Source organism: Anser brachyrhynchus (assembly GCF_964034855.1).
Source record: "Anser brachyrhynchus genome assembly, chromosome: 2".
NCBI lineage: Eukaryota > Metazoa > Chordata > Aves > Anseriformes > Anatidae > Anser > Anser brachyrhynchus.
The window spans coordinates 60,913,012-60,938,824 of record NC_137695.1 but is presented as its reverse complement, the minus strand read 5'-3'; the positions used below and the strand labels follow the sequence as shown (position 1 = coordinate 60,938,824).

At 38.9% G+C, this 25,813-nt stretch overlaps 1 protein-coding gene across 21 annotated transcripts in view; it reads left to right on the top strand.

Moving 5' to 3' along the window:
- The window catches only part of SUGCT (succinyl-CoA:glutarate-CoA transferase), a 338,160-nt gene that overhangs the window by 141,171 nt on the left and 171,176 nt on the right, over positions 1-25,813 (top strand). For 15 of the 21 annotated variants that reach the window (XR_013946616.1, XR_013946618.1, XR_013946619.1 and 12 more), the window contains one exon: positions 6,339-6,441. The exons of 2 other annotated variants lie outside the window; for them this stretch is intronic. Coding sequence is in view for 15 of the 19 variants with exons in the window: in XM_080580280.1 (XP_080436406.1) it covers positions 6,339-6,441 (103 nt within the window). In the remaining 4 variants the exon portion in view is untranslated. The remainder of the gene's footprint in view (positions 1-6,338; positions 6,442-25,813) is intronic. 4 more of the 21 variants (XR_013946617.1, XM_080580291.1, XM_080580293.1 and 1 more) reach the window with 1 other exon arrangement.

The window sequence follows — 25,813 nt, the reverse complement described above, 5'->3', positions numbered from 1 at the left end:
CAAATGTGCATTCATTTATATATGCATAGACCATACATTCTACAGCACAAATCCTGCACATAAAAGTAAGGTTTTATTAATGTTTCTATTCTAAATGGGTAACATTGTTTCAGGTATGCAGAAATTTAATACAATTTCCAAGGTGGATTTGTGGTACCTACATGTATCTTGACAGCACTTTGTGGCCATCACTTACCATGTGCTGTAAGTGACATCTTCTAAAGTAGCTGACATATTCATCAGCAAAACATGTCAGTACAATCATGTTGATCCCCAAATATTTTAACTGTATGTAGTGGTTTGCTGAGTGATTAATCTGTAACTGAGAAGAGACTAATTAGACCCTAACACAGAGATGCTTACCAATTATTGACTAAATGCTATAATATTCATTTTGAAAGCTGTAATGGTATATTTATGGTACACTGGGGGGTAATGATCTGTTTTTTGAATTTTCAAAATATTTTTTCCTATGATTTATGTTTTGTACAGTGTCTTCCCCAGATGCTACTGTTAGAAACTACACAAACTATTTTACTGAGCTAATGACCTCTAGAGGGATGATTAATAGTGAAGAGAGAAAATGGTGTAGATATTTGAAAGTTAGTAGACTGTTGATAGAACAAAGGATAACACAAAAACATAATGCAAACTCCAGTCATGTTACAGCACACAAGAATGCTTGTGAACTTTGAGTGCAGAGAGGGTTTATGTGATTGACTACATGTTTAAAAACCAACAACAACAACACAAACTAACAAAAAAAATCCACCAAAAAACAAAACAGTCCAAAATAAAAACTGTCACAGAATCCTAGTTCGATTGCTGCTGTGTCTCCATTTGGTTCAAATTACTGCTACAAATTAATAGCCATATGCTTCATATAGAAAAGAGCAGCATTTTGCTTCAGTAGTTCTTCTAAACATACTTTGTGTGGAATTAGATGGCTTTGTCCCTTAGAAAAGTGTGAGAGGATGCACAGCACTGACTGTATGTTTCCTAGAAAACATGGAAAATGGGGCATATGTGAAGAATGCACACAGTGAATTAATGCTTGCACCATAATCCATAACCAGAAAAGGCCTCAGAAACAGAAGGACATTTTTTTGATATTGTATGCAAGATCTATTGTGACAGCTCATAGGTGATTGCCAGTACATGTTTGACAAGAACTGATAATTTGCAGATAAGTCTTCCATCTGTGAGATGGGAAGATAACCACCTTTGCATATCTGTTTTGTGGAGCATGGCAAAGACTAACAATGTAATTATTTTCATAGTGTTCTCTGTGATTTGCTTTGTTCTGTACTCCGTGTACTTCTTTCTTCTCGACCCTCAAGTTTACCATGTGTTGTGCAGGTACAGCCTTCCCATTACCTACCTTATTTCTTGTCCTTGCGTTCAGAAATGTCATGCGTTTCTCTGCCCGCCTTGATTGATCAAGCAAAAAAGATTCCTTGTTCTTTAAAAGAAACAAAGTTTACACAAATAATTAACAAGAAATAAGTACATTATTTTATCCAAGTTGTGTGTCAAGCAGTTACACTTTTTTTTTTTTTTTTTCATGTTCCATTCTCCCATTGTTAGAGCTAAGGAAATGCAGTTTTAGAAAATACAATTTAAAATTGTGGTGGTTTTACTCAGGTGGGCGGCTGAGCTCCACCACAACCGCTCTCTCACTCCCCCTCCTCAAAGAGGAACGGGGAGAAAATACAATGAAAAGGGCTCAAGGGTTGAGATAAGGATGAGGAGATTGCGCAGTAATTATTATTGTGACGGTCAAAACAGACTCAGCATAGGGAGATAGTAAGATTTATTGCCTATTACTAACAAGCTAGAGAAACGAGAAACAAAGGAAAGAAACCAAAAGCACCTTCCCCCCCATCCACCCTCTTCCACCTCCTCTCCCCGAGCGGCGCAGGAGAACTCGGCAATGGGGGTTATGGTCAGTCTATAGCGCTTCTTCGCCGCCGCTCCTTCTCGGTCACTCTCGTCCCCTGTGCTGTGGGGTCCCTCCCACGGGATGCAGTCTTTGCTGAACTGATCCGGCGTGGGCTGCCCACAGGCAGCAGCTCTTCAAGAACTGCTCCAGATATGGGTCTGTACCATGGGGTCCAACCCTCAGGAGCGAACTGTTCCAACCTGGATCCCCCACGGGCAGCAGCTCCTGCCCGGTCACCTGCTCCTGCGTGGTCTCCTCTCCACGGGCTACAGGTCCGACCCGGAATCTGCTCCAGCAGGGGTCTTCCACAGGCCGCAGTCTCCGTCAGTGCAGGTCGGCCTGCTCCACCGTGGTCTCCTCCACAGGCTGCGGGGTGGAACCCTGCTCCACCGTGGTACCCCATGGGCTGCAGGGGGACAACCTGCTTCATTATGGTCCTCACCACAGGCCGCAGGGGACTTCTGCTCTGGCGCCTGGAGCACCTCTCCCCCTCCTTCTTCACTGACCTTGGCGCCTGCAAGGCTCTCCCTCACTCCTCTCACTCTCCCAGCTGCTGTGTGGCGCTGTGTTTTTTTTCCCCTGTCTTAAATATGCTCTCACAGAGGCGCAAACAATATCACTTACTGGCTCAGCTCTGGTCAGCAGTGGGGCCCTTACCTAACATGGGGCAGCTTCTAGATCCTTCTCACAGAAGCCACCCTTATGGCCCCCTGCTACCAAAACCTTGCCACGTAAACCCACTACAAAAAGAAGATACTGTATTCATAAATCTCAGTGTTCACACATTATTATTTTATATTTAAAGGAATGCTATCAATTAAAATGAAATACAATGAAATTGGTGTATTCTCCGTCAGAGTACATACCCTTTTTTCAGGACTTTTTGGAATGAGCATGCATTCAAGTATCATACTACAGACTAATAGAGTAAAAAATAAATTCTTTTGAACTTCTAAAATACTAGTAGTAATTGTAGACAGCTAAACTACAGATTAAAAATGATTACACAGACAAATCATAGATAATTTAAATGGCATTTATGTGATATCTAAAACGCTCCATCTGTTATAGATGAAAAAGGGATTCATCTGGAAATACAAGAAGCTTTAGTTCTGCAGTGTGAATCCCATGGTTGAGCTCTCCTGCAGCCACTCAATATCATTGAGGCTCTGTGGACAGATAAAGATTCACATGCAACTGTCATGCCTCAGAACTCAGCTGCTGTACAATCTTGGATGTTATGGCCCTAGCTTAAGTTAGGAAGATGGACTGTTTGTTAGCCTTGTGCGTGTTTCTGTCAGGGCTTTTATACATGTATGTAAGAAAATATATTTTCCCACTGAAAGGCAGCAGATGACATTGTAAATCTTCTAGTTTAGAAAAGGAAATTGTGTACCAAGTAGGGAAATATAAAAGGCAATATCAAAGCATAGAATGTTTTAAAACAAGCATTAAAGGGAGAAAGATTGTCTAGGCCTCATAAATTCCTGCTGATAGAGATTTTCATTTTCAGGAGAGAATTTCAATCTTGTACTTCTCTTGGAAGTTTAAGTTGTCATCAATTTGCTATACTTGATATTTTGGAGCAGTGAGCATGATATCAATTGACATCTAGTAACCTAAACATCAGCACTGTGCTAGGAGGAAAGCTTATGGTATTTATTTGTATAAATGTTATTAAAATTATAGTTAGATGAGGGATACATGGAGGTTAGTAAAATAAATAAAAATTTAAGTTTGTGTAGCTGTTATCAGAAAGGTATGAACTTGGGCATTTTTATCCATGTCTTATCTTTTATCAGGTTTTGAAGCAGTATTTCTTCTCTTAGAACTGTATAACAGATATTTCAATATGTAAACCACAACTGAACAAACAAAATAGTTGCATACTGTTGCTCTCAAAATCTGAATAATGGGCCTTTACTGACAGTGGTGATGTTCTGTTTTCTTTTTAAACAGTTTGCTTAACAATATGCTCTCAACAGCCCCTTTTTACTACAAATAAAGAATCACAGAATCACAGAATCGTCTAGGTTGGAAGAGACCTCCAAGATCATCTAGTCCAACCTCTGTCCTAACACTAACAAGACCTCCACTAAACCATATCACTAAGGGCTACATCTAAACGTCTTTTAAAGACCTCCAGGGATGGTGACTCAACCACCTCCCTGGGCAGCCCATTCCAATGCCTGACAACCCTTTCAGTAAAGAAGTTCTTCCTAACATCCAACCTAAACCTCCCCTGGTGCAACTTTAGCCCATTCCTCCACATCCTGTCACCAGGCACGTGGGAGAATAGACCAACCCCCACCTCTCTACAGCCTCCTTTAAGGTACCTCTAGAGAGCGATAAGGTCTCCCCTGAGCCTCCTCTTCTCCAGGCTAAACAACCCCAGCTCCCTCAGCCGCTCCTCGTAAGACTTGTTCTCCAGACCCCTCACCAGCTTCGTTGCCCTTCTCTGGACTCTCTCGAGCACCTTCATGTCCTTCTTGTAGCGAGGGGCCCAAAACTGAACACAGTACTCGAGGTGCGGCCTCACCAGAGCCGAGTACAGGGGGACAATCACTTCCCTAGACCTGCTGGCCACACTGCTTCTTATGCAAGCCAGGATGCTGTTGGCCTTCTTGGCCACCTGAGCACACTGCTGGCTCATATTCAGCTGACTATCAACCAGTACTCCCAGGTCCTTCTCTGCCAGGCAGCTTTCCAGCCACTCATCTCCCAGCCTGTAGCTCTGCTTGGGGTTGTTGCACCCCAGGTGCAGGACCCGGCACTTGGCCTTGTTGAACTTCATACAGTTGGCCTCAGCCTATCCAGATCCTCCTGCAGAGCCTTCCTTCCCTCGAGCAGATCGACACACGCACCTAACTTGGTGTCATCTGCAAACTTACTGAGGGTGCACTCGATCCCCTCATCCAGGTCATCGATAAAGATATTAAAGAGGACCGGCCCCAGCACTGAGGTGGGTATCTAAAGGTATCTATTCTACATAAGATTTGAGTCAAGATTTTTAATTTCAAGAGAAAATGATGTGTGTTTCCTTTGGGATGGTGAATGTGGGATTTTACAACTTTGGATGAATTTAAAGATTTTAGGGATTCTCTCCAACCACCAATTAAATAATTAATAAGTAAGACTAAGACTGTTAGTTTTTTTTTTTTTTAATTGTTTGTCTGTTACATAGTAAGGAAAAACCTAAGCAGAAGCTAAAATTTCAGAAGCTTATGCACCATATAGAACTCTAGCAAAACAGGCACTTCACTGTACATTCAGTCACTCATAATAAGGAAGGATGTATATCCAGAATATTATTCAAACTTACCATGACACCATGAAATTGCATACTGATTATGCAAATGTAGATATCTGACAGTCTAGCTGAAAAGACTTCATTTTCAAAATATCGTTTAAATTCCAAAATATTTTTTTTAATGAGAATTTTATAAACTTAAAAAAAGTACAAAGCACAAAATATGTCAGGACTTGTGTTACCAGTCGTTCTAGGGAATGATCATGGATAATACAAATATGAGAATTATGTTCATTTCTTAGTGTTGTCTTCAACACCATGATTATTTTAGAGTCCTCTTCTAAATACATCATCTTTTGTTAGAAATTAGAAAGCTGTGGAGGTTGGGGGAGGGGGGTCAGAAAAAGTAGTAGATGAAAAACACCTTTTAATTTATTTGTGGAAGCGAGGGGAGTTAGTGGGCCATGAATTATGGAGCCTCTTAGGAAGGAAGTGGTTCAGTTGCTAGCAAAAATTCAGCACAGCCTTCTGTAAAGGAAAAGAAGCTCTGCATTCACCAGCATAGGCACAGTTTATATCTGCTGAACTGGATGTCCTTAGGATAGATTATACAATCAAACAACAAATAAATATGTAGTTAATGTTGTTATCTGACCAAAATATGTGTCTGTTAATCCTGACATATGTTTTGGATGTAATGGAAGAAAAACACTGTGGTACTTTAAAATCATCTTTTAGTGAGCAGCATTGCACGTTAGACTCATACCCACATTATATCTTTTTTTTCTTTTCTGTTTTTAAATATGTACATAAAAGAAAACAAATGTGAAGCACATTAGTGTAATTAAGGACTGGAGGAAAACCATTGATCCTTTTTTGAAACTGCCAATAGATTTAGCTTTACATCATTGCTGGATTTCATCAGATGATCAGATAGAAGTCAGCTCAGCTATGTCCTTTCCCCTATGGCTTTGGTTTTTATGTTTCTGAGGAACACATATAGTACGTTTTCGTTATGTTATTGACTGCCTGGGAAGAAATCAATGGGGAAGGGTATGGAAGCACTGAGAGAGGGAGGAGAGATGCTATACTTTTTTTTAGAATCTGAAGCACTGAGTTGAAACCACATGCTTCTTATGCTCTTAGGTTTTCTGAAAAAACAACAATCAAGTGGTTGCAGCTCTTTGAAGGAAGTGGAGTTCCATATGGTCCAATCAACAATATGCAGCAGGTATTCTCGGATCCACAGGTTGGTTCTTACCGAGTATTTTCTATACATTACTACATGTGTTTTACAGCTGCTGAATAATGATCACTTTTCCTGCCACTCAAACCAGATTTCAGCTACTTTAAAATGGTATTTGAAAATTATATGGGGGTTTGAGTTTAAGGCCAATAGTACGGTATAATTAGAAGTAAATATAGATCCCTAAATGAGTTATGTGCTTGGGAACACAGACTTGGCCGTGATGAATTAAACTGTAGGTGTTCTATGTCCCATATGCAGTCTGTCTTTCAAAAATGGCTGGTAAAGGAAGGAAAGAAACTGTAATATATTCATAATCACATTCTATCAGATATACATTCAAGTAACTTTCTTGTCCACAAGCAACCAGTTTTCTGTATGGAGTACAGATGACCAGAATCTATAGTTTTGGAGGGGAAAAAAAAAAAAAAACAGGTTTCTGACTACAATCACAAAACTGAAACATAAAAATCTAAACAATATTTTTGCTTTCCAGCATCTATAAAGTTTGTATATCTTCATATTCACTGATCCCTCCCCTTCTCCTCACACTGTGGCTTATGTTAGTTTAAAGGGCCTAACACAAACTCAACTATACTGTCTTGAATGGTGTAATAATATTTACAGCTCTTCTATCTTGTGATGAATGTTAAAATTAAATTTCTACTGATGGAAATAACAAGAGAAATAATTGGCTATAGTATGGTGGGTGGGTGGGGAAGGAGCCAATCTTTTGTGTGTCTTTGTTCTCAAGAAGTGTTTGTCAGGAGTGCAAATACAAATGTTGTCTTTGGGGAAAAAGACATGCAAATCAATCTCTATCATAAGGGAATAAGTTTACTATAAATGGTTGTTATAAATATGTTTATATGTTTACTGTACTTTTAGAACTGTAAGAGAACATTTGTAAGGCTACCACAAGGACAGGAATTTCTTTCACAGATAAATGTGCTTTTTCCTTAAAATGGTGTAGTACCATACTGTAGAGTATATGCATGGGCCAAATTTTTCACTTCATAATTTTCACAGGGATTGAGGTTGAGCTTTGAAGAATGTACAGCAATTTATTAATTTATTTTATTCTGAACTTGGTTGACTTGGCTGTGCTTGGGACAATGTTGAAAAAAATAGTCTGTTTTTTTTTTTTTTGATGCTGCATCAAATTTTAAAAAGTCAATTCCCCTATAAGACTGCTTTTAAAAGGTCGTATGTTGTGGCGTATCTGCTACCTCCCAAATTGAAAAAAAGATTAGTGTGGTTACCTTGTTCTTAGAGTTCATCTAAATATTAAATAACCTGTCCATGAAAGGTATCAGTGCTTTGCAATAGTGGCAGGTTTTTCAAATTTTTTTCCCCATTAAGAGTCATACTGATTTTTGTTTGTATGTTTTTCTTTTCTCCTTATGAAACTCCTTGAAAAAGTCTCTTCTACACCCTTCTTTGAAATAAATGGCACTCAGTGACCATGTTCTTATTACTGTTGGAAATGAAATGTCAGTATTTCTGGTAACGTCCGATGTTATACTTAGGTTTAATTTCTGATGCTGCCTCCCTCCTAAAACATTTTCTCACAATTCATGTTCTGTTCCAGTGTATGTGTGGGGGGAGAGTCTATCCAGTCCTTTCCTCTTCTTTCTCGAAATATGAAGCGATGTTGACATTCTATAGTATTGTTCTTATATTTACATCACTTCTCATAAAGTTAAGCCCCCCGCTCCATCTTTATATATCTGAGAGGCTATCCAGGAGATGAGCAATTTGGAATAGCATACTCAGCTTCTTCAGCACATTTTGCTAACTTCTCCTTGAATTTTTATTTTGGTGGTGACCACTTCAGACCTTCACAGGACTCATTTATCCATACTTTGGATTCAGAGGCTTAGGGACAGTTCAAGCAAAGGTTTTCACCTTCACATTTGTTCTAAACTACAGTTTTTGCTATTTTACCTTGTCCAGTCTGCCTTCATTTGCTCATCCTTCTGCTGCTGTATAGACAGCACGCATCTGGGATAAACACGCATGCTTGTGCATAGCTTTGCTCTTTCATAACCTAGTCTGTAATTTTGGTTTCTGAAGCCTCAGAAAGCATGAGAGTGCCCTGGGACAATGTCCAGACTAGGAAGAAATGTATCTCAACACCTGAGAATCTGGAATCCAAGAATCTTCTCACTCTGAAGTCCCAGTTATATAAGGGAAGAAACAGCACACACCAAAAAGAACATGCTGTAATCACAGCAAGAAAAATCTCATGTGTAAAGCTCAATCAGTCATTAAATATGAGAATGTAATAATTCTCCACAACACTCCCATTATAATGTGGAGTTTCTTTTTTTTTGTTTGTTTTTCACAGGCTCAGTTTAAATCAGAAAATGTATTTCTAAGAAAGTTGCCACTTAGCTTGTGAGTAATTGCTTTACTTAATAATACTATATAGCAACAAGTATAAATACTTGTACTAAGCCTGGTGATACTTCAGTATAGGCAAACTTCAACCTACTGCTAACAGATGCTGCTTAGATTTTGTTGATTTCTTCCATTTTAAGTGTTATCAGCAGAACTGGATCTGAACACAACTCCATTTTTTATTTTATTGCCATTATCTTCCTAATCTACAGATTTGAATACCTGTAATGTAGCTGTCTTTCATTATAAGTGCAGTCTTGCACCATTGGTGACCAAGGTGCGCTACATGCATGCCAACAGTCTTCAAAGCACATGCCAGCTCAGCTGTTAGCAGTGCTTCAAAGGATGCAATGAGCTGTTAGCAGCCAAAGGCAGAAGTCCTTGGAACTGTTGGAATAATGCAAAGGAGTAACAGAAGTAAGTCTGAGGAGATGGGAAAGACCAGCTAAAAGAGGTGAATAAAATGGTCTAATGGAACTTAATCACCTACAGGTGGGTTGTGTTTTTAAATTTTATTTTTAACTAAAAGGACCTCAGAACCCTGAAGGCCAGGAGGGGTTTTTATAACTGCTTCTATAAACTGAGATAAAACAACACATTTTTTGGTCCCAGCACATATTGTTAATATCATTAGCGGTTTCAATCATACTCCAAGTGAGCTGCCAAAAACCATGGATTTTTTATTTTTCACTAAGCTGGAGTGCCAGCTGATACTGTTTTTTCCATGAACGGAGTAAAATATCCACTTTTCCCACCGATTATAATCTTTTATTCATTTGTGAAGCTAAAATGGATACCACAGGCTAAGCACTGCTGAGTAAATCAGTCTGTGGATAGAAGTACATGCTTAGATGTGTACTTGTGCATGTATGGTTAAAAGGGCTGAGAGAAAGAGAAGCAGATTTTGTAGTAGAGGAGACCTCTTTCTTAAAAACAAGAGGGAGGAAATAATGTTTGTAAAAGTTCTTACAAACTCTAAATAGTACAGTATAGACTATTTTCATGAAACTTTTTATAGTCAAAATTCTTCAAGCTATTTTTTAAAAATATGTTCTTTTAACCAGGCCAAGATAGTACAAAACATTAAAGGAATTCTTAAAACGTTTTAAAAACTTACTAGTGACCTCAGCATGGTCCTATTTAGCATACCCTGGGGAACATGTGTATGAAATACAACGTGGTTTGAGGTTTTCCAAACAAAACAAACTTAAAAGAGAATACAATTTTTAGTAGAAACTATTCAAATTCTCCCAAAAGATAAAACAAAACAAAAACAGGTACGTGTTGTACTGCAGCTAACTATGAAATAACAAAGATCTTTGCTGGTTAAGCAAGGCAAATAAATGCTTTTTTGTTGTTGTTTTGTTTCCTTTAAAGCGTTTCCTCCCTTTTTCTTGCAATATAATTTTTTTCACAGTCCTTTTAAAATGTCATTACTTCAGATGACTGACGTATATAAGAAGCAACAGAGCAACCCAAAAATATTATAAGCAGTTTGTTAGCTAATGTTTTACCAGACTAAATCAGTGTTTGTTGATGAATATTACTATATCAGTGCTGCTTTGCCGAAAATAAAAATGAGCCATGCAGTGGTACTTTTTTCCTCTTCTCAAAGCAGTTACAGTCATACCACACAAGTTGAGTACATCAGGTGTAAGACATCACTCTGATGCATCACTTCTGAGAAATATGGGGAGGGAAATATCGGGGCTGAAATATCACAGCTGGCCCTGATTTCAGCTCCTGCCAGACACCTGCAGACTCTAAAAGGATACCAAAACAAAACTCCACCCTGTGGCAAGAGGCCATCCCTTAACAACTCTTCCCTGACTTTGCATCACTATAAAAATTAATTTAACATTTTTTACAGAAACCTTAGTTTTCCTGTCCCAGAAGGCCATTACAGTTCCTTTAGCCATTTCTCTGAATATGTCTCAGGAAAAAAAAAAAAAAAAAAAAAAAACTGACAAACTACCAGAAAACTGAAGTACTGAAATATTTGATAGCTGGAATTTATCTGACATTTATTATTTGTGGATACTTAGAAAACTGGTAGGTTTTTATTAACCTCCGGATCATCTCTTATTTTCGAAGTAATTTCAAAATGGCTTGAATGCATTCTGGCAAAAATTTCATAGCATCTGTTAAAGTTTCTACAATCAATGTTGTGAACACATAGAAAAACATACAGTGATGTTGTGATATTTTTTTGTAAGAATCCTATGCATGTCTGTTGATGGTTTTGTGATTGTTGTTTTTTGTTCCCCTTCACTTCCTCCCAAATATGGTGACAGATTATATGGACCATGTCTTTAATTGTTATTCTTTGTTGGAAGAGACTTTTGTGGCCTACTGACGGCTGTCCCAAGTCAAATGAAATTATATTCATTTCCATAATACTGCAGGGATTTTTTTTTCTTTTTACATTTTACATACAGAGGTTTCTGCAACTGAAAAGCAGTTGATGCAGGCCTGAGGTATTACAATGTGTCTGGAAGTAATTCCTAACAGACAAGAGAAAGAGAAGAATTAAATTTTACATGTGTCTATTAAGTACTAAAACTGGTTGGAAAATTTCCTATGGAATGTTTTTCCATTTAAAAATGCCAATTCATTGAAAGTGAAACATCCCCACGAAGGTGTCTACAATTAAATTCTGTCCTGAAACAGAATTTGAGCTCTATTCCTGCTTGTTTTGCTAAGTTGAAAGTGTGTACTGCCTAGCTTTGTCTTGGGGTTTCAAACCAACTTTTTAACTTCAATTTTTAAATTTTATGCAATGAAAAAAAAAAACCAACAAAAAAACAAACCACCAAACCATACCCTGACCTTTAATTTTGTCAAAAGTATCTCTTTTGTACTAAATTACAAATGTTTTTAGGCTTTTTAGTCCGTGTGAAGTTTAGGGAAGTTAATGCTGTTCTGAAGTGGAAAGCATTAAGGAATGGAATACAGTTTGAAGAAGTGAAATGGAAAATCTAGTTCTAACACTTTGTAGTTCGTGATTCCCACATATGCACAATTATGCAGGCGTTATATAAATTATGAGATAGTTTGATATCTAGATGTTACAAAAAGGGCTCAAAATGAGACATCACTTGTATTTTTGTGTGAGAAATATTGTAATAGAAGTGTTTAAATTTTGCTTGTGGTGAAATGTGGTCCATCACTATGCCATATCTTTGTCTGGCCTGCTTGTCTTACAACAAATAGTAGAATGCTTCTGGTGGAGACATCTTGAAATATGTTGGGTTTCTAAATAAAAATATATGGTTATGTTTACATTAATGGTAGGCTTTGGTTTGTACATACATGTAATACACATCTATTGTCTAGGTAAGAAAGATAAAGAAGGAAGCTCAGCATTTTCTACTCTAAGATTTTATTTTTAGTTGCTTATAACTTCGCAGAATTTAATAATTTGATCTCAAATTTCCAGTGCTGGTTGTCTGCCTACTTGTGAACTGTATATGGAAACACTTTAGATAAAACATTTTGAGAACAAGTTTACAGAAATCTGTAAACTTTATTTTATTTATTTATTTTGTTTAGAGCTCTGCTACCCCTTCTTAGAGAACAAGTTAACTAGTTCTTCCACAAAGTGGCTTGGGCAGAAAGTGACTGCAGTGTCATGAATGAGCTTTTTTTGCTGTCCTTTTTTAAGGCTGTGGAAGAGATGCTGGCTATGAATAACGAGCAATGGAGTCCCTAGACAGTGCATGCAAAAGATGAGCTTTCACCTGTTACCACATATTCCGGTCCTTTGTGTATTTCGTGAGCTGAAAGCTGTCAGATTTGCTTAAGACCCAGCTTAGAAATTGTTTAAGTACACTAGATAAAAGTTTTAGGCTTCATTTTTATAGAAGTTGAATGTCAGACAAGAATCTCTTCCTGCATCTGCCACACAATTCACACATGATTTTGAGAAAGTCCTTTAAATCAAAGCATTAAAAACTGCTCACTAAATATGTGCTGCTGCTTCTTATTATTATTTTGAGCGCGCTCCTTATGACACTGTATGATACATATACAGCATCAATTGTTCTCATGGATCTGAATGAAACTGTTGAAAATATGTTTTGGTCACTTTAAAACATAATATTGTTGAAAAAGCTAAAAATCCTAATGCAGCAGTTTTGCCCTTAGATTTCCCTGTACTTTTGTTCCTTAGCCATGAAACTGAGACTCATCTAAAAGCAGTATTTTAAAGATGAAGTAGTTATGCTTCTGAAAAGTATAGCTTCTAGGATGAGAGCACCAGAGAAATAACCCTGTGGGAAATTATTTGTGTGTGTGTGTGATTTGTGCGAGAAATATTGCAGTAAGGCCTGCAACTACACCTTACTTATGAGAAATAGAAATTCTTTTGAATACCATTTGCTTCACTGAAGGAGGAAAGAGCCTAACAGAAAGGTCATCTGAGTATGAGCTTCAAGCTCGTCTTGTATTTTATTTTTCTGTGCTAGCAAGCAGATGATGCTCAATAGAAGCATTTTGAATGTTCTCTTCTAATTTCTTTTCAAATGTGTATATATATGTGAATTGTATGTCTTACGCATGTGCAAATAGTACGAGCTTCCATCAAGGTAAGAGTTGTACAAATACTTCTCGGTAGTGGAAAAAAAATTCTCAAAAGCATCTTATTAGTGGTCCATTCTCATTTAACAAAAAAAAAAAGTTGCTCTTAAAAACATTTCAGTCAATGTCACTTAAAGGTAGGAAGGGTCACCTAGCCTTTTTGGGAACACCCTTCTAGAAGGAGACTGGTCAAAAAGCCATGTTCAGGTTTTGCAGCAAAGAGCAGAACAATTTTTTTTAAGCCTTAAAGTCTTTGTTAGGTCTCATGGTTGGGAATCCATAATATGTGTTACAGCCTTGCCACCAAAACTCCTGAGGTAGTTTCTGTCCCTGCAGGAGTTACATGCTGGTTTCCTGATCTTGCTAGTCATTGATGTCAGTTGGTTTCAAAGAATCTGTATTTGGGACTTTGCTCTGCTGGAGTATGGTCAGGATAGCGCCATCCATCTTTAGCTGGATGTAGTTTAGTGTACTGACCTAGGTAATGTGTAACTTAGAAATCCCTTACAGAGCACGAACTTGTATTCATATAAGCTGTGTAAATTGAAGGTCAAAAGAGTTTTTAATTAAGCAAGTTGTTGCATTTATCCAAAGTTTGATGACTATCAAGTCTGTTATGTGTTTGGGGCTGGGGGGAAATATCTGTATTTGTCTTTTCCTTCAAGTCTTGCAGCCTGAACAGAGAGGTTGTCTGCTGAAGCCCAATTGACTCAGTAAATTGTGTAGAAGCTTTCTTCATCTGAGTGTTTGCTGAATCATAGTTGCAAAATAGTGGCTGGTTAAGCATGGATCTTCTTTACTTTCCTCGTAGTCTGTAAATTGTATCTGTATTGTCTGTTGGTTTACTGAATAACAAGACCACAGACGGTCAAGCACGAGAACTTTTTTTTTTATTTTTCATTCAAAACATTTTTTTTTCTAAGTAGATGTGTCTGCTTACTTAGGAAAACATATAGTAGGGTCAATAATAAACACTGGTATTTCAGACTGAATTTTAGATGTGCTTCAGTATATAACTGCTTCCAGCAAAGGGTTACTTTTTAAGCTTCTTATTGTATTTTTATGTTTTGAAAACTAATTGCTACCCTGTCTCTTTGGATTTCATATGAAGATAACCTGAATTTTTCTTTCTTTCTCAGAGACCATGAAGGGTAGATTTTGTGATTGGTCTTGTTCACTTTCAAATAGATTGGTTTGTAATCAATATAACTAGCATGGCACATCCTTGTAGTGCAAATTATGTTTTGTAGGCATAAAAATATCAGTGATATTCTGGAGAATAATTATTTGGTACCTTGTGCTTCTGTAGCTGCTACCATTTGAGAGATTCTGATGATGATATCTGTATTCCAGCAAGGAAGCAAATAAAAAGGAATTGCAGAGACTAAACTGTGGAGATCAGGCTTTAGTTATCATTTGATCTTCAACTGTTTTCTCGGAGTGCTCAATTCAATTCAAAAATCTTAGCTCAAGCCATGACCTTTTCCTGTCATCCTGAAATTATGAGATTTCCTCCTCTCATCAGCCTAAGTTCATCTTGGAGACCCACTCAATTCAGAAAGTGTTGTACCCGCACCCCCCCCCCCCCCCCCCCCGCAGATGGGATACTGACATGTTCACTTTGCATTGTACTTGCACAGTAACATTTAAAAAGAAATATACTCTTTTCGTTTTATGTTTCTTGCTGACAAGGAGGAATATTTGAGCCATGAAAAGGCAAGTATGTAGGCTGAGTAGGAGTGGATATTCAAAGACTTAGATTTCTAACCACCACAAAAAGACACTAATTAGTCAGGCAAGCTTTCTCTGTCATTGCTGTTTTCCTTCTCATCCCTGACTGGTTTCGTGTAGGTTTTTTATGATGATTCAAGTAGACAGCTTGTAAAGAAGCAGGCAATATTTCTTCACTGTGCATGGTTGCTGAGGCCAGGAGCATTATTACCATTGTTTTTAAGAACTCATCCTAAGCTTAAAACTGGCTACAGCATTTCAATGTCAACACTCTGAGCATCCAGCCACATGTTGAAATTTTCTCCACACAATTTCAATTGGCTACTTAGCAACTGTAGCATTTAATTATAGCAATTTTAATATAAAGTTGTGTAATTTTGTAGTATATGTTTTAGGGGTAAAACTTCTTTTGAATCGCATATAAATCTTGATTAATATTTTTGGTGATCTTGGGTGCTCCTCAGAACTTTTCTTAGTTCTGAAAAATAATCTAGGTATATTGTTACACAGTATCACACAATATCACAGATTTCTAGGTTGGAAGAGACCTCAAGATCATCGAGTCCAACCTCCGACCTAACACTAAGTACTCCACTAAACCATATCGCTAAGCTCTACATCTAAACGTCTTTTAAAGACCTCCAGGGATGGTGACTCCACCACCTCCCTGGGCAGCCCATTCCAATGCTTAATAACCCTTTCGGTAAAGAAGTACTTCCTAACATCCAACCTAAAACTCCCCTGTCGCAACTTTCGCCCATTCCCCCTCGTCCTGTCACCAGGCACGTGGGAGAACAGACCAACCCCCACCTCTTTACAGCCTCCTTTAAGGTAACTGTAGAGAGCGATAAGGTCGCCCCTGAGCCTCCTCTTCTCCAGGCTGAACAAGCCCAGCTCCCTCAGCCGCTCCTCGTAAGACTTGTTCTCCAGACCCCTCACCAGCTTGGTCGCCCTTCTCTGGACTCGCTCGAGCACGTCCATGTCCTTCCTGTAGCGAGGGGCCCAAAACTGAACACAGTACTCAAGGCGCGGCCTCACCAGAGCCGAGGTGAAAGAAGAATTACCTAAGAAAAAAAAGAGTGCCAAATCTTGATCAGGTTTACAAAAAGGCCTTTGGGATAACTCAATTGAATTTTAGTTGTCTAGAATGACACCTGAAATACAACATAGCTCACATGAGAGGAAAATGTATTTATATTCTTGTGCATGTGTGTAATGGCCTATTAAAATAAACATTCCTCTAAGGAAAGAGTCACCTCAATGTGAAAATAGTGCTTGAAGATGATTAATGATAATACTAAATGTGGAGATCCTGAGTCACACATGAGGTGGACAAAGAGAATGATACTTCGGGAGTTTTGAGCCAAGTTTAGGAATGGCATGAGAAAGTCACAAGGATAAATTGAGATGCCAAGGAGACAATATTTACACTGTGCATTCCAGTTTAATTTCTAAGAACAAGTGGTAAAAAGAGAGACTCTTTAGAAATCAAAACAAACAAAAATAAAACAACTGGAAGTTTGTCTCTATTATTTCAATATCCGTGATATAAACATTGATGTTAAATCCCACGTTATAATTTAAAGACTACTTTTCCTTTCCTGACTAGCCTGAAGAATTGGGTATTTCCAAGATGATCCTTTGCAGTCTCTTAGAAGCTTCTTAGCATGGTGACAAATTAGCAAGGCAGCAGAAGGAAGGCAGTTCCATAATATACCTTGTCAGTCCTAGGTGTGAGAGTATTTCTTCTAGGTTCCAGACAGTGTTCAGCTGAGCCCCCATAATACAGTGAGATTAACCTGACGCTGAACTTAAACCTCTGCATAGGGTTTCTCAAGACAAAAGGGCACATGAAAACTCACCTGTAAAAGATGACTTTACTTCCTTGATGGTCTGGATGTGAACTACCCCAAAAGGATTTTAAGAAAACTGAGAACTATGGAGGACCTCTCCAATCTTCTAAAGCTAACCAAGGTCACAAAGATAGTTTGGACAACGAGCTTTAAAATTCAAGTTTATCATCTAAACTATTACTCTTTTTTAGCATCTCTATAAGGTAATAGGCATACTTTCTTAACATATGATTCAGGAAATATGATAATTTCTGAAAACAAAATGACCAGAAGGATGGTTATTTTGATTAGAGAAAGAGTACTTCTTTAAAAAAGACAATGAAAACAACAATACAAACCCACTAACCACGCAACAAGACTATAAAGTCATTGCCAAATGCTGATGAAGTACTTGAGATAATTTATTTGCCATATTTATATTTGAGAACAAGTATTCAAGAGGTGTATTTGTATGCACATATTCTGTCACTCAGTATGCTTTAGGGATCTCAAACTTCAGATTTTTTGTACTTTTCTCATTTTTGAATTCTATTTTCAGCTTTGTAATCAAGAACTGCACATGTTGGTTTCCCAAAATGTTTAAAAATTCCTCTAAAGCTGTCCATGCCCTTGGTCATAGAGTTGTGAGGGATATTGCTTCCTCTGAAGCAGTTAATCCATGATGAACACTATGCATTGGAAATTGAGGCTGTCAAATATATGTGGGAATTTCAAAAATCAGATTGTGTCTCCTACCAACCTCCACAGGTTTGAGGGTTGGTGTTTGCACAAGCTGAACTTTGGAGAGAAGATTTTGCCAAATGTAGTCAGATGCTCCCCTGACATGGTGCAAGCAACTGAAGTGCCTTTTCCCACAGTCCTCAATTCACATCCAAAGTGGACAGGATCAGAAACACCATTTAGCATCTGCATATCTTATTTTTATTTCTACTACTATATTTCCACAGGGTCACAAATCAGGGGAAGGAAGAGGTAGGTTTTCTCTAGTCTTCCCTTGTTATGCTGAAGGCTATACATTTATCTAAAACAGCTGAATTCTCTCTTCCAATCATCAAGATACAGACTTTGAATTTTAGAGAAACTTTGATGTTTAAATTCTGTAATAACAGATTTTGTGGAAAAAACAACAACAACAACAACAAAAAACAAACCCAAACCTTCTCCTCCTTCCATTTACCCATGAGAATTCATGAAATCAGGAGAGAATAGCATTTGCTGACAACTGGAGTGTGCAAAAAAAAAAAAAAAATCCCGAACTTTTGTCATGATGCTCCCTTGCAGTCAGGGGCTACTTTGTACAGGGAACTGGGAAGAAGCATCGTTTTCTGAAGGGAGACAGCATCTTTTGGTTTCTGAAGTTATCATGATATTATTTTACTCATTTGTCTTGATGCTGTCAGCAGGTAAACCCGACTTCTTGTTTGTACCAGATTCATCAAACACGTTTTTGATAAAGAAATCTGCTACATCCCACAGTTTGCTATACAGGTTTGCTATCTGACCTTTAATGTATGTTTTATTGTAGGAATCGGCTATCTGTTGATGACTTTCTTCATCTGTTTTGGGCTATGTTATTTGTTCTGGTTAAGAACTGCAGTAGCAAATTATATATAGTTTTTCTTACGTGTCTCTTACTACTGAAAAATACTAGCAGAAGAAAAGGAAGCTGGAAGCATGCAGTAGGCAGATGCTTTAATGCTACTATGGCATTGTTTTTCATCTTTATATGTTTTTCAAGCTGATGATTCTTTGTTTTTAACACTTCCCTTGTGAATCTAACATTAAATCTGGAATTTGAGTTTCATGTTCCATACAATGTGAATTTTCTGTATGTAGTGTTTATGCCTAAGTTATCCTATTTCATAGTATTTACTAGTGGAAACTTAAGTTATATTGATGCAGTATTCTGTTACACTTTATTCTTTAACCTAAACCAACATATTTGAAAGGAGAGAGAATTTGCAGGGCAGTTCCTATTGATTGTAAGAACTTGCTGCGTTTTTCAGAGTGTTAACTTCCTGGTCTGAGGATGTAAGAACATGCCTTTAATAGGAATATGTACTTGAGGGTTTTTTAGGTCATGTGTTTTGAAACACAGAAGATATATCCTTAATATAGAATGATTTTTTTTAATTGCCTTTTTTCTGTTGTATGCTGTCAACTCCAGTAAATATGCTACTATAACTAGCATCAAATAATTTTTTTTTTCTTAAAGACATTCAGTATCTCTGTGGTAAAATTTCAACATGTTTGGAAATTTAAATATCATACCTTTGTCTTTTTCTTCTGAGCATGTCCTCAAAATCTAAAAAGCTAAAATATTAGTCAAACTGCTATTCTAATTGAAATTAAGGGCACAGAAAAAACACTGCAACTGTTAATCAAGTAAATATCTATCTCTATCCTATATGACTAGCAGATTTATAAAAGTAACAGCAAATTATAAGTTCCTTGTGACATATTTGCTATTACAGAACACTCTTCAATCCAGTCATTTTTCTTACTTTAGAGCAAAATGCAAACACGTTCACTCTCTGTATACATTTTACTTCTCTTTTTATATGACTGATGGAAAATAAACATGAAACGAAAGCATGTGGAGATAGTTTATATCTTTACAAGTCATCAAGGGAAGGGTGCAGAAAGAAGTGTTAGTCATTTCACAATACAAAGCACTTTTTCAAGCTTCTTGGCTTGAATTCATTTAAGAAAATTTTTGTTTTGAACATACTAAAATGTGTGGCTATAAGCTTTCAGCTGCTTCAAAAGGAAAGACAGATGCACTCGTCATATTGTAGGTGTACTTTCTTTGAGATTATTGCCTTTGCATCAGTTTGACCTGTGTCAAATCAAGAACCCAGTGCTGCTATTCTAGCTGAAGTAGCTGTCTCTAGCTGACCATCTGAATAATCTCAGAAGTCAGTAAAGTGATGGGTGTGATTGCAGCTCAGTACTTGTTTATGTGTGAATAGAATTTCTCTTCAGCTATGCCCTTGATTACAAATTAATACAAAATATTGTTATCCAAGTAATGCGAATGTTAAAAAGAAAAAGTATATTACAGAAAAAGCAGTGTAACTGCTCTACTGATGGCTATGGAGTTGGTTTGTTAATTCACAGCATTTATTTATTTTTTGCCTTTTTTTCTTCTGATGAAGGAACCAGTATGTAGGACAGCCTTTGGGTGGGTAGAAATATACTTTGACATGAGTATTTTACATTAGATCACCAATTCATTTACAGAGGTCACTATTTTTTTGGAGAGGGTGTGGTGAGCTTAGTGCTAATTACTCAGCCTTGACTACTCAGTAGGTGAAAACACATAACTGAGAACTCAAAAATCTATTTTATGTTTTGAAAAAGAAATGATTGTGTTTTTTGTTGTTGTTTTTGTTTTATCTTTTGTCAGGAACATTTTTACATTTTTACATTATATGTGGGAATGAATAAATGTGTAAAATTGTAAAATGTACACATAGCAATTATGTTTGAAATTTATGTGTAGAAAGCAGAACTAGGAATTATTTCACCAATTATAGACCATAGTCTTGCTGCAGAGGAGTCTTGCCTGCTTGCTGTGTGTGGTTAATTAATAAAAAAAAATCATGTTTGCCTGATGTTCCGGAAGAGGCTAAAATTGCATATAAAATAGACTGCAGCTTGATTTAGCTGTATTTGAAATTATGACAGGGGATGAAAGATAATATGAAACTTGTTCTTGCTTAGAAAACTTCTATCTTCTTATTCTTCTTTATGTTAAATTAAGTTTTTATATTCTTGCTGTTTTGCCTCTAACTTTAGCACTTATTCAAAATTCCTTAAAAAGCTACAGAGTGATAAAAATAAGAACAGGAATATCACTATAGTTGGTAATACCCATTGTTTTCTCTGGTTAGTGGCTGCATGTTTTAGTTGTTTCATCCGAATGACAAAATTCTTCCCTGTCCCACTTACTACCCTGTCTTTGAATCACTGCAGCACCTCTCAGGAAAGCAAAATACAAAGTACATTTGCTGATCTAACAATGTTTTCTGTTACTAAAGCAAAGCATTTTTCCCCATGTGTATAGCTTCATACTGTCACGAATCCTTCCTAGCAAAGAAGTATTCAACAGTTAAACATTTCTTCACTGCTTCCTTGAACAAATTCATGTATGGTCCTGACTGACTTTCTTCTGACAGGGAGAATATGGCTTAAGAGTAGTGGAGATTTTTTTTTTTTATTATTCTCTTAGGCCTTATTATTATTATTTTTAATAAGACAATTATACTACATAGAATTGGGCTTCTCTGGTGAATTCTTCATAAAAGTGGTTCTAGTACAAATTAAATGATTTGTTATTTGTATTAAATTCACTAACTAGTTTTAAATATTGTCAAAAGCTTAAATGTGAACAAAATATTAAAGAGACCATTAAGTATTTTCTGTTAGATATGCTGTATCCCAGATCAGAAGAGAGATATGAAGAAATGCTTCCCCCCACTCAGAAACATGATCAGTGTAATAATTATGATATGCTGTTAAGCCTATGATACTATTAAGACAGAATTTTTTAATAGCATAAAAATCAATATGGTCCCCCAAAAGAGGAGTGATATCAGTGCTGAGGTTAAATTAATTCAAGTTATTCCTTTTTCTGATCTAATGAATTGCACACCGAAAAGCTGAAAACTGCACAATACCCACCACTGGCTACTCTGGAAAAGCAGAGCAAGGAGAGCATCTATGGAATAAGTCTAGAAGTAGTTCACAGAAGGGATCTATGAATGTTTGTCTTTGGTTCAGTTCAAACATCTCATGAATTCTAAACAAGATCTGTTCTTCCTGTTCATATTGAGGACAAAAATCTTTTTTTTTTTTCCCCCCGACCACTAATTCTGATTGGTCTAATTTTTGATGGTGGTGCTGTTCTGCATTCTTTCAGGATTGGATGCTATGATGTTCATCCATATACATATGCCTAATCTTTCTTGTCCTCTGCCGGAAATGTCAGTTCCTATTCCTGCTTCTCACTGTGAAAATTATATGGGTCTTTCACTTTTGGGAGGTGGGGAAATAATTTTGGTTTTAATATCTTGATGCATTCACTCAGTTCTCTGGTGTGATGGCTGATCCACAATCTTAGTTTAACATATTTTCTTGAGATATATTTTAAATTTTTTAGATCAAGGAATGTCTTTCCTCCATTCTTTTATGTGCCACGTTTCTTTGTATGCATATTCTCTGAATACCGCGGGGCAATACGAGCAATGTCAATTAAAAGATACGCATCGATGTGAAGAAAAGGGAAGGCCGGCAAGGCTAACTTCCTGGTCGGGGTCTGTTATAGGCCGCCAAACCAGGATGAGGAGACGGATGAGGAGTTTTATAGGCAACTGACAGAAGTTGCAAAATCGTCGGCGCTTGTCCTCGTGGGGGACTTCAACTTCCCGGACATATCCTGGAAACACAACACGGCACAGAGAAAGCAGTCTAGGAGGTTTCTGGAGAGCGTGGGAGATAGCTTCCTGATGCAGCTGGTCAGCGAACCTACCAGGGGTGGTGCCCCGCTAGACCTTCTCTTCACAAACAGAGAAGGAGTGGTGGGAGATGTGGTGGTCGGAAACTGTCTTGGGCAGAGTGACCACGAAATGGTAGAGTTCTCTATTCTTGGCGAGGCCAGGAAGGGGACCAGTAAAACTGCTGTATTGGACTTCCGGAGGGCTGACTTTGAGCTGTTCAGGACGCTGGTTGGCCGAGTCCCTTGGGAGGCGGTTCTGAAGGGCAGAGGAGTCCAGGAAGGCTGGGCGCTCCTCAAGAAGGAAATTGTGATGGCACAGGAGCGGTCCGTCCCCACGTGTCCAAAGACGAGCCGGCGTGGAAGAAGACCGGCCTGGCTCAACAGAGAGTTGCGGCTTGTGCTTAGCAGAAAAAAGAGGGTTTATAATCTTTGGAAAAAAGGGCGGGCCACTGAGGAGGACTACAAGGATGTAGCGAGGCTGTGCAGGGAGAAAATTAGAAAGGCCAAAGCTCATCTGGAGCTCAACCTGGCTACTGCCGTTAAAGACAACAAAAAATCCTTTTACAAATATATCAACGCGAAACGGAGGACTAAGGAGAATCTCCATCCTTTACTGGATGCGAGGGGAAACCTAGTTACTAAGGATGAGGAAAAGCCTGAGGTGCTTAATGCCGCCTTTGCCTCAGTCTTTAGCGGCAATACCGGTTGTTCTCTGGATACCCAGTGCCTTGAGCTGGTGGGAGGGGATGGGGAACAGGACGTGGCCTTCGCTATCCATGAGGAAATGGTTGGCGACCTGCTACGGAGCTTGGATGTGCGCAAGTCGATGGGACCGGATGGGATGCACCCGAGGGTACTGAAAGAACTGGCGGAGAAGCTGGCCGAGCCGCTTACCATCATTTATCGGCAGTCCTGGCTATCGGGGGAGGTCCCAGTTGACTGGCGGCTAGCCAATGTGACGCCCATCTATAAGAAGGGCCGCAGGGCAGACCCGGGGAACTATAGGCCTGTCAGTTTGACCTCAGTGCCAGGAAAGCTCATGGAGCAGATTATCTTGAGGGTCATCACGCGGCACTTGCAGGGCAAGCAGGCGATCAGGCCCAGTCAGCATGGGTTTATGAAAGGCAGATCCTGCTTGACGAACCTGATCTCCTTCTATGACCAAGTGACGCGCTTGGTGGATGAGGCAAAGGCTGTGGATGTGGTTTACCTTGACCTCAGTAAGGCTTTTGACACAGTTCCCCACAACATTCTCCTCAAGAAACTGGCTGCTCGGGGCTTGGACTGGCGTACGCTTCGCTGGGTTAGAAACTGGCTGGATAGCCGGGCCCAGAGAGTTGTGGTGAATGGAGTCAAATCTGGTTGGAGGCCGGTCACTAGTGGTGTCCCCCAGGGCTCGGTACTGGGGCCGGTCCTCTTTAATATCTTTATCGATGATCTGGATGAGGGCGTCCAGTGCACCCTCAGTAAGTTTGCAGATGACACCAGGCTAAGTGCGTGTGTCGATCTGCTCGAGGGCAGGAAGGCTCTGCAGGAGGATCTGGATAGGCTGGAGCGATGGGCTGAGGTCAACTGTATGAAGTTCAACAAGGCCAAGTGCCGGGTCCTGCACCTGGGGCGCAACAACCCCAAGCAGAGCTACAGGCTGGGAGATGAGTGGCTGGAAAGCTGCCTGGCCGAGAGGGACCTGGGAGTATTGGTTGATAGTCGGCTGAATATGAGCCAGCAGTGTGCCCAGGTGGCCAAGAAGGCCAACAGCATCCTGGCCTGCATAAGAAGCAGTGTGGCCAGCAGGTCTAGGGAAGTGATTGTGCCCCTGTACTCGGCTCTGGTGAGGCCGCACCTCGAGTACTGTGTTCAGTTTTGGGCCCCTCGCTACAGGAAGGACATGGACGTGCTCGAGCGAGTCCAGAGAAGGGCGACCAAGCTGGTGAGGGGTCTGGAGAACAAGTCTTACGAGGAGCGGCTGAGGGAGCTGGGCTTGTTCAGCCTGGAGAAGAGGAGGCTCAGGGGCGACCTTATCGCTCTCTACAGTTACCTTAAAGGAGGCTGTAAAGAGGTGGGGGTTGGTCTGTTCTCCCACGTGCCTGGTGACAGGACGAGGGGGAATGGGCGAAAGTTGCGACAGGGGAGTTTTAGGTTGGATGTTAGGAAGTACTTCTTTACCGAAAGGGTTATTAAGCATTGGAATGGGCTGCCCAGGGAGGTGGTGGAGTCACCATCCCTGGAGGTCTTTAAAAGACGTTTAGATGTAGAGCTTAGCGATATGGTTTAGTGGAGTACTTAGTGTTAGGTCGGAGGTTGGACTCGATGATCTTGAGGTCTCTTCCAACCTAGAAATCTGTGATACTGTGATACTGTAATACTGTGAAAACAAACATAAATGCTACTATGGTATAGTGTGAGTTCTAGCTGTTGTACTCTGCTGACTACCATAAAATTATTTGTGCAATTTAGTGAATTATTTTTTTACTAATCAAAAACTTCATTTATTTCATGCAGTGTTGCATGGAATATGCAGTACAGTTTGTGTATTCAGCCTCTATATACCCTATGGAATATACAATAGTCTTGTTTTCCTTGAGTCCATGATGGGGCCAATACTGTTTAACCACTTCATTAATGACCTGAAGAATGTGACGGAGTTAACCTCAGCGATTTTGCACGTGACACCAAACTGGGTAGAGTAGTTGGAGGGTAGGAACCTCATTCAGAGGAACCTTCAAAGGTTGGATGAATGGGCTAACAGGAACCTCATGAAGTTCAAAAACCAAACAAAACCAAACAAACAGATATGAAGCCCACTACCTGAGGTGAGATAGAAAAACTACATTCTACAAAACAGGTTAGAGATGGACAGTGTAGAAACCAGCTTTGCAGATGAAGACCTGATGATCCTTGTGGACTACAAACTGAACATGAGAAAACAGTGTGTCATTGTCAGAAATACTAATTCCACGCTGCATTGAAATAGTACAGTTGCAGCATCAAAAGTGCATGTTGACGGGAGGAGAGATGATGAAAAAATTGCAGCAAGGGAAATTCTGATTGCAAACAAGGAAGAAAAAAATCACAGTGGGGATGATCAGGTTTTGGATTAGAGAATTTGTGAAATCTCCATCCTCAGGAGATGGTCAATAAATTAATGAACTTAAAGCCACACCTGACTTTAAAGTTGGCCCTGCTTTACAAAGAATTTGGACTGAAAGACTTCAAGAGATACCTGCTGAACAAAATGACTCTGATTTTAACAATATATTTAAAGTATGGTTGTGTTAATTGTGCCAAAGGACACAAATGGTGGCACTTG